The sequence below is a fragment of the Olea europaea genome, unplaced genomic scaffold (assembly GCF_002742605.1).
Source record: "Olea europaea var. sylvestris unplaced genomic scaffold, O_europaea_v1 scaffold1604, whole genome shotgun sequence".
Classification (NCBI taxonomy): domain Eukaryota; kingdom Viridiplantae; phylum Streptophyta; class Magnoliopsida; order Lamiales; family Oleaceae; genus Olea; species Olea europaea.
In genome coordinates this window covers 127,268-140,644 of record NW_019233671.1, presented here as the reverse complement: position 1 = coordinate 140,644, position 13,377 = coordinate 127,268, and the positions used below count along the sequence as shown (strand labels likewise).

General features: G+C 34.2%; 2 protein-coding genes across 3 annotated transcripts; both read right to left on the bottom strand.

The window, feature by feature from the left end:
- Window positions 1–1,709: 1,709 nt before the first annotated feature.
- LOC111377099 (protein GAST1-like) lies at window positions 1,710–2,957 on the bottom strand. The gene is made up of 4 exons (XM_023000150.1): window positions 2,844–2,957; window positions 2,533–2,589; window positions 2,400–2,433; window positions 1,710–2,060 (listed from the first exon to the last, which is right to left on the bottom strand). The coding sequence occupies exons 1-4, from the start codon at window positions 2,910–2,912 to the stop codon at window positions 1,879–1,881; spliced, it is 342 nt and encodes a 113-aa protein (XP_022855918.1). The 5' UTR covers window positions 2,913–2,957; the 3' UTR covers window positions 1,710–1,878.
- Window positions 2,958–5,235: 2,278 nt separating this feature from the next.
- LOC111377097 (N-acetylglucosaminyl-phosphatidylinositol biosynthetic protein gpi1) lies at window positions 5,236–10,431 on the bottom strand. Of its 2 annotated transcripts, none has more exons than XM_023000144.1 (8): window positions 10,024–10,431; window positions 9,782–9,922; window positions 9,603–9,706; window positions 9,295–9,516; window positions 8,069–8,563; window positions 6,655–7,085; window positions 5,845–5,938; window positions 5,236–5,751 (listed from the first exon to the last, which is right to left on the bottom strand). In XM_023000144.1, the coding sequence occupies exons 1-8, from the start codon at window positions 10,384–10,386 to the stop codon at window positions 5,610–5,612; spliced, it is 1,992 nt and encodes a 663-aa protein (XP_022855912.1). In that variant the 5' UTR covers window positions 10,387–10,431; the 3' UTR covers window positions 5,236–5,609. The 2 variants fall into 2 exon arrangements, with proteins under 2 accessions (XP_022855912.1, XP_022855913.1); XM_023000145.1 differs by having other exon boundaries at window positions 10,020–10,156.
- Window positions 10,432–13,377: the final 2,946 nt, after the last annotated feature.

The following is a 13,377-nucleotide window of genomic DNA, read 5'->3' as shown; positions in this document are numbered from 1 at the left end:
CAGTATTTATTGTGCAATAGCCAATGANTTGAAAGAAAAATTACAACTTAAACTAATCTTTTGCAAAGTGCGGATGAAGTTGGAAAAATTGCGGCTACCAGTCGATAACTGTGGTATAACTGCGGTCCTTAACACTTTCCCTTATTTGTTTTGGCGACAAATTAAAGAAAGATTTACAACATACGATTTTAATGCACTGAAATTAATTTTTTCATTCATTAACGAAAACAATAAATCACAATTACTGGTGCATAGAGGAAAATCAGAAAACTTAGCAATAGACTTCGAATACCAACTACCCTTTATAATAGCTCGAGTAAAAAATAAATAAATAAATAAATTAAGTGACGTGAATAGACATTTAAATAACTTCTTTTACAACTGAAAAAAAACTTTTAGAACAGAAATAAAATTACAACTTAAAGTATTTTTTTTTTTTTTTTTTTTTTTTTTTAAAAAAAAAAAAAAATTTTTAAAAAAAAAAAAAAATTAAACTTAAAATTTTTTTTTTTTTTTTTTTTTTTTTTGATAACCCAGGTGTCCCAGTTTAGCCGGACTAAATCCTGGACCTCTAGCCCCCGGCCCCTCAGTGACTAGTGGAGGTAAATCGCAGGTTGTGCCCTTGTTGGTTCCCAGGTTCCCACATGGCTTTTACTCCTTCCCCAAAGGGACCCTCCTCCATGGTTATTACATCACCAAACTGCTCCAACCCTTCCTCTGGTTATTACATCACTTGGCTGCTCCAACCAGGAATCGAACTCCCCACACTTGGTTCCAGAGCCCCCCAATGTGATTGTTCCGCCAACTTGGATGTGCCCTGGAGGGCTACAACTTAAAGTAATATTTATAAAGTGTAGTTGAAGTTAGATAAATTGAGATGACGAGTCGCTAAGTAAAGTTGCGGTACTTGATACCATGACTGATTCAATAGCCAAATCGGCTCTAATATCTATGATAAAAATGATCGCAATCAATCATTTAAAAGAATCGTTGAGTCCCTTACAACCCCATATTATGGAATTTTAAGTTGTTCCAAAATCCAAACAGAGGCGTTTTTCTTTTTCCAATTGCAATAAAGCTACTTGTATAAAATTAGATTACAAAAGTTTGAATTTAACGAGCTCTAATATTATATTAAAATTTGAGATTTTATTTTAAAATGTCAATCTTTTTAAGAGGAGGAGTATTAGTCTAAATTCTTATATATTAGTCTAAATTACTGTATATAATTGATGTGAAATTTATCATTAACAAAGGAACGAGCAGTTGCATTCCAAGACTGGTATTTTCAAATGAAGATTCAAACTTATTTAGTCATTGTTTGAGCCCCATTTTCTCCATCAAAATATACTATTGAATAGTGATTTGATATTATTTCAATTACATATTTTTCAATAAATTTTCTTAAACAGTATTTTGATATCATTTCAATCACATTCTTCAATTAAATAATATTATACACAAATATAAAACTTTTCCTTATTTTTTAAACGCACATTTCTCATCAATATATTATTCAAAATGCATTTTTCCTCCCGAAATAGGGCTCAAACAAGGACTTATTTTATAATTTTGAAAAAGTTGTATGAATCTGCAATTCTTAGCATTTAAATACTCAACATTTCATTTTTTATTCTCATTGGACAGAAACATATTTTTTATGATTAAAAAGATGTATATTTAATATAATTAAAATAAACAATGATAAATAAAGGGAAAAAAATGCCTTCAATTACCATAGAACCATGATAAAGATAAGTACACTCACACTCAACGAAAGCAACATATCTTGCAGCTAACCCTAATAGGAACAAATAAGTACACAGGTCACTGAACAAGTTAATTTGATTATAAGCAGTGGACAAAAATCACTTATTTTTAGGGACACTTAGGGCCACCTCTCTTTGTCTTCCAGTTATTATAGCAAGGACAGAACTGCTTGTTTCCATAAGTGCCTGGAGGCACACACAAACACTTTGCACAACATTTCTGGCAGAAGAACATACATGGCTTCTTGTATGCTGTCTTCGAGCATCTTGCGCCACAACGAGGCGCACACTCTGCTAGTTAAAAATGACTATGATAAGATGGATTACATAGTATTCGACAAAAAAATTAAAAAAAATAAAAATAAATAATCAATGGTTTTTCGTACAAAAAATGCGTATAGTGTCTCTTTTTGTTGTCGATAATAAGTAAAAATTTGAGCTGCTTCAAATATCTAGTTTTAAATGTTTTAGACGAGAAAGTTTAAAAGAGGTACCATTTATCAAAATTGTGCACGTATAAAACTCATTGTCGAATATTATATTTGACATAATTTAAATAACCGATTTGTTCTGTACACTCTAACGACTAATGGGATAAGTTTTCAGATGAGGTGGTCGAACAATTCTTACCTTGAGGATGAAGGCTGCCGGGAGTTGCACCGTACTGTACATGAAGCAAAGCAGGCACAAGGGTTAAAACTTGAAAAAGAGCTAAATTTTGATCTTACAAGAATGATTGAGTGAATTCCCTAAGAGATCTTACAGCAGGAAAAGTCCAGGATGGTTGTGGCTGAGGAGATGGAGAATCTGTGATTGTTGCCTGCAAATATTAACACTTAAAATCGAAGAAATCCTAACAAGCACTAAACTCGCCCTATATTTAAGCTTTCAAACGAGGTGTAAAATATAATATCAGAGTTACAAATATTCTGAGTTCGTGTCATACTGCTACCTATATATGAAAATTGCATGTCGATTCTTAATAATAAAACGCCAAGAATTCAAATTTGCATGTGAAGAACTTGAGAGAGAGAGAGAGAGAGAGAGAGAGAGAGAGAGAGAATTGTTGCTTACTTGGTTCTTCATTAGCAGAAGAAACATAACCAAAAGAAACTGCATGAGATAGCATCGCTTCGCAGCCATTCTTAGTCCAAACGAACAAATTCTTATAAATCAAGTTAAAGAGAGAAATTGTTTGTGTAAAATATAAGGTACATGTTTTCAAGAAAATGGTGCATTTATAGGGGAATGGACACGATGAAACAGTAACTAAACGACAACATTGGCAAACCTCGAAAACGAAGCATCATTCTTTGGAATGGCACTGAAATTATTTGGTATTTATTGTTAATTTATTTGATAACGTATATAAAATTTGGCATTTTAGTCGTCTCTTTCGATTTTTAAGTGTGCTATAGAGTAAGTTTTGTTTTATAATTGATTAAATCACTGAATTTATAATTTTATTTCAATCAATTAAAAATAGAATCACGAGAGCTAATTGTACATGTATACATAAGGCGTATTACATTATATTAAAGATTTTATGTGTAATCATTCAAATTCTTTTTTAAGTGCATGTTTGATATGGAAGAAAAAGAAGTTATAAAATCATGTAATAACGAGCAATACTATTCAGTGTCATTGGTGCCAAGCACTATTTTAGGTGACAACTACGTTGTATTAAATGATAAATTCACTTAAATGTAATGTTACATGATTCATTTAATTGAATCAATTAAGTTTGGCCCCCCAAACCGGTGCTTGAGCACTATTGGTATTAGATAGCATTACTCTATACTGATATATATTCGATACGAAGAATTGAATAGAAATGACTGTATACCAAGATGCACAGAGAGTATCTATACATACATTCCAAAACGTAAATTTGAGCCAAAACCGATGCATGTGATACCAATAGGATGACAATGATAGAGTAGTCCTCGCATCACATGCATGTGCACTCACTCACATGTTCGCCTACCATCACTGCAATTCCCAACAGAGAAAACTAACACTAGAGACACTGTAAAGTGTAAGAATCCATTTGTATCCACATACTCACTTCTCTTAGTTTTGTCTTCTTAGGCAAAGGAGTAGATATGAAGAAGTGACATCTCATCTCTATATCTCTATATCCGTTTCTCGTGAACCCCTTTTGACATGCCAGTTCATTTCCAATGCCCATTTGTTGCCATCTATATGCATCTAAACAACCTTGGAGATTGTGTGTGAGAGTGTGTGTGTGTGTGTGCGTGTGTGCGTGTGAGTGAGAGAGAGAGAGAGATTGGTGTCTCAGTTACGTAGGTTGGTTAATTTTCCAACGACCAGTGTCCATCGAGTCGTGTCCAAGAATCACCAAAGTCTGTCTTGTTGGTACTCGATTATTGTACAAATTGGCTATGACATTTGTATAAATTGGATTCTAGTTCATAATCCACCAAGTCATACTAGGCAAGGCCTCATCGGTCTAGCATGATAAAAAAATTTCACGCCTCGACTAACTGGTCAATCACATACGATTTGGTGAAATATTATGTTAAAAATGAATTATAGAAATCTTTATTGAACTACCACAAGATTTTTTTGACTACCTCAATCCCAACTCGTTGACAAAAATTACACACAAGTTGTGTGGGGTGGGAAAAAAAAAAATGTGCCTTGTTTGATAAGTTGAATGCAACTCTTCTCACAAGTTTACACATTTGGATAGCAAAATTTCTCTCAAACAGTTCTTCTCGTGTTTGATACATTGACTGCTAAGTCCCATAAGATTAAGTAAAAGGATTTGAGGGTAGGCGACTACTTCATAGGGAGCAAACTAGTGAGGGAATTCATCTTCCACAAGCCAATTACATCACATACTTAACCGCAAAAAAGCCAAGATGCAGTGTGCAACTCCTCTCAATGCTCCAATGACAAGCAGCTAAGAAGCTTGTTTGACATGACTTCTACTTTTACTTTCACTTTCTATAGAAGAGTTTTTGAAAGAAATTGCCTTACCTTTATTTGAAAAATGATTTTTAGAAGTACTTCCTATTTTAGAAGAGCTTTTAAAAGAAGACATATTCAACCAACCTCCTCTAAAAGCTCTTCTTAATAAAAGAAGTGCTTTCATAAAATCAACCAAAAGGGTCCAAAATTTGCTTTTTGATCTCAAAAACTAATTTTGACATTTTTATAAGCAATGCCAAATGGGCACTAAAGCCTTCTGGTTTTGGTAGCAGTCCCATTGAGGATGCAAAGTTATATAGATCAGCAATGGGCGCTTTACATGGCCATTAATCGGCATGAGATTTCTTGCAGTATTATAAGACAGGAAATGCTAGAGATACATAATTTTTGGTATATAGGGGTGTCCACCCTCTCATGTGGAGTGGGCCCCACATCATGTGAGAAGGTGAATACCCTTATGTATAAAAAAAAATGTACAAGTATCTTTATCCTTATAAGGCCTATCACCTTATGCAAAAATCTTCAAAAGTTCATTAGGTCACAACAAGGGTTCTTACATAGTTACATAAGCTTACCTGATTTAGTACTTCAGGTTGTAGTGTCTACATTGGCTCCAATCTTGTCACTTGGTTCCCGAAGTATAAGAATTAAGCCAAATTGATACTAACACATGGATTACCTCCAGAACCTTAAAGCTCAACTCCATTTCTGATCGGATAATATTAACATGACAGATTCGATGATAAAGAACAAGAATCAAGACATTGGAGGGAAATTAGTTCCTACTCTCTTCCCTAAAAAAGAACTTCCAAAATTTCAGTATAGAGGGACCCCTAAAAACATAAAAATGTGGCAGTGGAAACAGCAATAGATGAAAAATAATTAGAATTGCTGATGTGAATGACAATATCCATCTCCCTTGCAAGCATAGACTGCATCATGGCAAAGACGCCAGTATTCCTTCCAAGGCAGGACCATCCATGGCATTTTTGGCGGAAAAGCGGTTCCCGGAGCAGATGGAACACTGAAGATGGAGAACATGAAATATAATAAGCAAGCAGCCAGATACCGGGGCAGGGGGAGGAATGAAATATGAAGGCAAAGAAGCAGTAGTAACCTTCTCCCAGTGAGAATTCCATAAGCTATCGAGGCAATTGACGACCTAGAAAATGCTGAATAAACACATCTGTAGTGTGGCGATATTAGTTCACCTGAAATAATTTTTTCCCTCGATTAAGCCCTGTTTGAGCCTCATTCTCTAAAAAATCATTTTTACCAAAACTCATTTTCAACCCACGTTTGCTCAATAGAATATTTTGCACGTAAACCCAAAATTTTTTCTTACTTTTAAACCACTCATTCTTCAAAAAAAAAAAAATCATTATTATAAATCTATTCTTCCAAAAAATGGGGCTCAAGAAGAGCCTTGTATAATAAATGAAATTATTGATTGTCTACAAAATCATGTATGAATACTGTGGATTGCGTGAAAATTGAATGCACGTGTATGAATGGGCAGGCAGACTTGCAAATATGAGTATGGATGAATATTGTCCCTAGCTAAATCTAAATCAAACCTAAGGGGAAAAACGAACATCATTAACCAAGTACAAGGAATTTATATAGGGAAATGCAAGGAAAAGTGTTGACTGACTACTTTATAATTGTTTTATACAACAGCTCTCACTATCGTATCATATTAGTAAGAATAATTACTCCATGCTAACAAACGCGTCAAGCAAGATTTACGGCAATTCCAAAAGGTGCTTAAACCATCTGAGTTAGAAACCCAAGTTGTACGGCTGCAAAATGATTTCTACACTAGCTACCCAAAGGAATCTAGCGATATAGTCTGTTATTGCTTTTGCTCCGCTATGGCATAATTGCAAGTCAAAAGAATATTCATAAATACAGCTCAAGGCCATACCTAAGCTCAAATAGTTGCTGTGAAGAAATGAAACCAAGACACTGGATTTACTGTCACTAGTATCAGTTGATTTCTGCAGCTTCCCACTGGATGAACTAGTTCTTGCCGAAGATCTGATCTCTGAGTAATTAATGGCAGATTGTTCACAAGATAAAATTTCAAACCAAATCCCAGATGGAAATCTTCTCTTCCTGACTGACCAAAGAAAGACTTTGGCATACGGAGTGGCATGAATTAAAGATATAGCAACCTCAACAACCATGCAGATAAAGCTCACGGCTGTTTTCAAAATGGTGAAGAAAATATAAAATGCAGATGTAGTTGGTAGTAGAAGTAAAAGTAGGGTAAACAGAAGAGAGCCAACTACATGTTGCTCCACACTGTAGTCATAGCTATCTAATCTCTGACGTAATGAATTCCATTTCCTACCCCTGCAATACATTCATCGATGCTATGAGTGCATGAAAGTTGAAACAGTCAGAAAATCATAATATCTCCAAAGTATATTACATACAAGGTCAACTCAAATTGGAAATTCTCAAGCAGTCAAAAATATCTCCATTTATAGAGCAAGGAAAGGGTGTACGTAAATAAAACTCAATATAGATAAAGCAATTGAATTAATTGACATATCAGTGATACAGTGTGCTCTCCAAATATGAACTGAACATGATAAAACCTATGTTTCTTATTCTGTTTCAGAACTTGATCAGAAACAGAGAGTTATTTTTCTGGTATCCTATAATATCCTTCTTCAAGATATCATACCCGAGCAAAATGCAATCTAGGAGGATACTGCAAATATCATGCCCCAAACCTAGCATCCCAAAATATAGCCTTTCATTTTCTTTTGGTTTCCTTAAGGTCAAGCCTTCACAGGTAACTACCTATAAGCCAAGCTCCTTTCTAGTTCATATATTCTTAGGGCTAACAAAGTTATATTGATCATGGGAAAAAAAGACAATTTTTTAGATATTTGTCTCATTATTGGCGCAATTCGTCACGCTCCAAGAAATTTTCTGGCTGATGATCAACTTGTGAGATCCAGGAATTTCACTGTATTATCTTCCGTTCAACCTAAAATCTTAATCATTTATACTTTGAAAGAATCACCAAACAAATTTTAGGGGCCAGACGTTATCCAAAGTCAAACCTTTCATCAACCTAAAATGCTTTTGCAATAGGACAAGAAAATGGTTGTAATCAAGACAAGATTCACAATTTTTCAGATGCCATTTTGTGCACAAGTTTCAGAATTTGCCTCAACATTTAAAATTTCTATAAACCTAGATGCAGTCAGAACCGCAAAAAGGCAATTAAAAAAAAAAAAAAAAAGCCTTCTACATCTTTAAACTACACAATTTACTATGGGCACATGAATGATGAATGTCAATTAGCATTAGAGGGATTTTACCTGAAAAGGCGCCATAAAGCTGCTATCGCCTGTATTTGCTGTGAATAGATAAGTGAAAGAAATGAATGAAGAGCCAAAACATGAGTGGTAACTAGTGATATTACATCAATTATCAAAGCTGCTGCCACTGTTAAACCAAAAAAAATCCCACATATAGCGAGTCCTTTTATAAAATGAATGAAGATGAAACCCATAAAAAACCAAAGGGTAGACCATATTTGAATTGCATTAAGCGAGATCATGCCAAGAATTCCAGCTAGCTCAGTATTCAACTTGAAACCCGCTGGATTTCCCATCAGCCATACACAACCAGTACGCAACCAATAGTCCGTGATGTCATTAGCAAAGTTTGAAACCCATAGGCAAGCATATTCAGCCTGGAACCACAGTGCAAGACCAAGCAAATTTCCAATAAGAGTATCAACTACAATGCTAGACCACATTGAGTGCTTATGTAATGCAGCTTTCTCAGCAAATTCAACACATGACCGGGACCTATATAACAGCCAAAATTACAACAAATATAAAAAATATAAAAAATGCCAAAATATAAAAAATTCCAAAAATCTCCAATTGCACACATCATTTTGTTATTAGGCTAAAAAACTAAACTACTGGATTCTTTTCAGGAATCCATGAAGCGATATATGGATTAACCACTGAAAGAAGTCAGAAATAAACCAAGATGCCAAGTGAGAATATGTTTTCACTCTCTAAATGAATTTGAGGTAAGATGTTAAATGTGCATGTTGAGATTGTCTACCAACTTTGTTCGGTGGAAATCTTGCAAGTTCTTTCTCATCCCGATGATGATATATGAATGTGTGCATTTACAGTTTTACCTGTATATCTACAAAATTATGTATATGAAACCATATATATGCAACATAAGCTATTACACAAGTCTGAGAATTTATAAATCATAAGTAGAAGTGTATAACTAACTATTGTTTGGGATTTAGCCACAAAAAAATTGTAAACAGGACTCAGAGAATTAGTGTGTACTCCGTTTCTACTGGTCAACTATACATGGAATGCAAAAAGTAATAAAACTAATTCATTAAAGTTAAATTATCATGTCCATATAAGTATGCAAATATACATGTCACACAAGAACTCAAATCTCAAATAAGCTAATTATTAATGTTTTCGATTTTACATAAAACAATATAATCAGATCAGACTTAGAAGTTAGATTATTCCAAGAAGCCACACAATCATTTTACCTTATAACATGATCCTGGAGAAAGATTGGCCAGTACAACAGCTGAAAGCAGCGAATTTGAATATTTTTTCGAGTATTGCTGAATACAATTTCCAATGTCATGCTTATAAATGATTGCGACACACTAATATAAAGAACATGGAGAAACTGAAGAATGATATAGAAGAATGATGCTAATGAAGCCACTGATACAGCAAATAGTTTCCATGCAAAGGTACTCAACCTGTCAAATCATAAAAAGCTGTTATAAGTACCAGAGAAATTAAAGGTACGAGGGAAGAGAGACCAGAAGGTCTAGAAAAACATTACAAACAAACAATGTGGAAAAGTGAGGCAGATCTTCTAGCATGAAGATTTCTCTGAAAGAACATTCTTGTGGCTGCGGCACTGTTGACTGCTAGGATGACAGCATCCTATGCACAGGAAAGAAAAGCAGCAGGTTCAGAAAATGCCAAAATGTTCATGCATGAATTTGTAAATAATATTACCAAGTCAAGGTATGGGTCCTTTTGATGAAGATCTTCAAACCACTTGGGTTTCTTGCAAGAAGATTGTACTTGGCTGAATAAACTTTGACTACCCAAGGAATAATGGTGACCACCAAAAGTAGGAATATCATAAACTACTACCTGAATTTTGTTGTGAGGCAAGTTAGGAGATAGCACAACACATAGGGGGCAGGTGACGAGGAGGGGAAAGCATGTAGCATAGGTGAACATGACCTACATACATGGAGATTCAACTGGGATGTTTCCTTTTCCCAATGCACATGATCCAGTTTAGGGATCAGTTCAATTTTTCGGTTTACAGTTTCAGAAAAACCATATACAAGCTTGACCCATGGATTGTGTTCTAGAGAAGCAATTCTGAGCTGTTCTAGTAGACCATCAAATTTGTGGCATCCACAGCTCCATCTTCCACGATTACCTTCATGAATATTTTGACTGCATGTCGACTTTTGTTTGTTACTGGAGGAGAAAATAAGTTTATCTCTATCATTTCCATTCCTGGGAAACTGCCCATTGGCACCGGAATCTGTATCATAGTAGCCCAGCAGGGAGAAAATACATTTATCTTGAAGAAATGCCGGCATATTTTGATTTGTCTCATGAAGGATTTCCTATCACAAAGAAAAAATGATAAATAAGAGTAAATTAATCACATGAAATTGAAGGACACAGAAGATGGAGAAATTTCGGTGATGTCAGACGACACACAAGATTCAACAATGGCCCCAATCCCGCTTCAAACTAATGTGTATTCTTTAGCATAATACTTGTCCATCACAAAACGTGTAAGAGAAAATTACATGATGAAAGTCGTGGCGGTTAAAGTTTTTCAATGACTGAAGCATTTTAAAACCAAGAAGCAAAATTACATAAGCTTATCAAGCTTTCACCAACGTGATCTCGACCATCAAGGGAATATTCTACCAATTTTTAAGTAACTTTTTGAACAAGGAACTTTATGGACTCTTGAGTTTCAAAGTTCAATATCAACTAGAAGCATAATGATGCTTTAGGCATATCAGCCTCACTGGTTGTTCGGCGGCTTTGTCTGAGCAGAGTCTCCATCAGAATCTCTACCTCAAGACCTCCCCATATTCAAAATCCCTGCCTAGGAAAATCTTCTTTCCCTTTCTGGAGAGAGAAATAAAACTCAGGGATGGAACTTCTTAAAAATGAATGAATTTATTGAAAAAGGAAGATGAAAAGAAAACACAATGTGGAATTAGGGGATCTTGAAGCTGGGAACTGCTGGAGTAGATGGAAGAGAATGGAGGATATAATGGAATTTCTACGTATTATAAGACTGCATCAAATAAATTAATATTTTTTTACATTTTGTCTGTGTCTAGCAAAATTAGTTTCTCAACAAAAGAAAATTACTATTTCGTCCCCCTAAATCCGTTCAGTATTCTTTTAAATTTTATCTGGCATAAGTGAATCCAAAATTTCCTTTTCATTACTGGTTTCCAGTTGATCAGGTGATTAGCAATAGTTTAAATACAATTGGTTACCACATTTAAATATTGATCGAGCAACAAAAGTTTATCTCATTTGTTAATTACAGGAACTGCTGCTTCTATAATCTGGAATCATTGGAATCATTTTATTCGAATGTTTGGCATTTACATCAAGGCTACATTCAGTGGTGTGAGGCTATTTTCTGGGAATTATATCTCTAACCTAGTTGTAACAAATTATTTTTCCGATACTAATTTTTAGATCTTTCTACAGAAAGAAATGATGCAAAATATGGGCACATTGATATGAATCCAAAATATTATCCGAAATGTTAAAAACTAAGCGACAGAAATTCAGGCTGCAGAGCCGTTGATATATGAACAAAGGAATAGTGATTTTTATGTATGGTTAAGTTTTGAGCATTTTAACTCATTTATTCCTGCTCAAAGAAAAGCAGACTGATACTTATTTGATGGATTAATCCCCAAATGGCATTATTAAATTAAATATTGATGCATGTAGCAAAGGAAACCTGGAGGATTATTATGTGTTCACCTTGGCAGGTTCTGTTAGCATAGTTTGAATTTTTGGCTTTGGTTCTAACCTTGTGGATAAGTTGAAAGCACATCTTGAGGGTCTGAGACATCGTTCTACATATGGGTATTCAAATATCTGGGTTGAATTAGACCATAATTGCTATCCAATTTGCATGTGGTTTAAACTATGATTACTAGTTGGTAAAGTCCAAGTTTATTTTACATGTGTTTTTCATGGATATAATGACACAGCAACTTTATTGCTAATGAGCGTATATTTGGATGAGTTTCCAAGTTTTTTCTTCACGTTCATCTTACAAGTAGTATCAAAGTATTCTCGAGCTTAGATCATCTTTCCTTGTGTTCGTGCATCGTAACGTTTTCTTCATAGATTGCAGAGAAGGAAGTACCTACTCTAGATTGCTTTGATTCCTTAAAGCAAAGGTATTGTCTCCAACACATATCATATAATCTCTTGAACTTCTGAAGATGAAGTTTGGCATCTCCCTCGATGTAATTTTATATTAATAAATGGGTAGGAATCAATCAAATCCCCCACCTATTGGTGGTTCATTTTTTCTTTTCTTTTCTCTCTGAATTGACTAATACTCTTTATTCATCTGCATAAGAAGCAACTAGTCCGACTAATACTATAATGCCCATCTATACTGTTAAAAATAATAATAATAATAAATAAATAAATAAATTCATCAAATATGCAACAAAGTTAATCCCCGGGAATTAAAATCAATTTTTTAGTAAAAATTAATAAAAATTGATGAAATGTATGATTGAAAAATTGTGGGTAACATAAAATGAGTGGTTAAAATTAGTTGTTGATTTTGACTTAAATTAAAAATTAAAATCTGAATTTTAATTTTTATCAACCAGAGGCTAAACTAGTCATCAACTTTTTAAAGCATAACCAACCGAGCAATCATTCATTCATAAAGATCGAGGTAATGCCGCCTTTGTTTACGAATGAACATAAATAAAAGATTGTGCCTTATTTCTTGAATTCTCATCACCTCATACATCTCTTGGAAATAAAAAGGCAAAAATAATTTTAATTATCAATTCTATATAACAGCATTCATCTAAAAAGCACTACAAAATTTGCAGCAAAATTGACCATCCTAATTTAAAGAATGACCTGCACAACAATAGCAGCAGGTCCACAAACACTACTTATATGGCTAATTCTCTTTATTAATTTGCATGAGAATCTATGGAAATATTTATACGAATTTGTTTTATTATTTAAGAAGAAAGATATGTTTATAGTTATCAGATGAGGTCACTCCAACAAAATGATCACATCCTAGTTGTATTCTCAGCTCCCCGTTTAGAAATTACCTCCACATTATGGGGAGGAGAATATTGCACAATTTATACAATTGTTTAGTTCTGCCTGTGGGTTACACATATGTAGTAGTCCCATATGGAGGAATCCCGTTTTAAAATTACACAAGCAACCTTAAAATTGAGGCAGTGCAAGCTCAAGTAACACTGTAGACGTTGTTGGTACACATTTTGTTAAAAATATCAGCAACCGCTTAAAGAATAACTTCCTAAAATGGA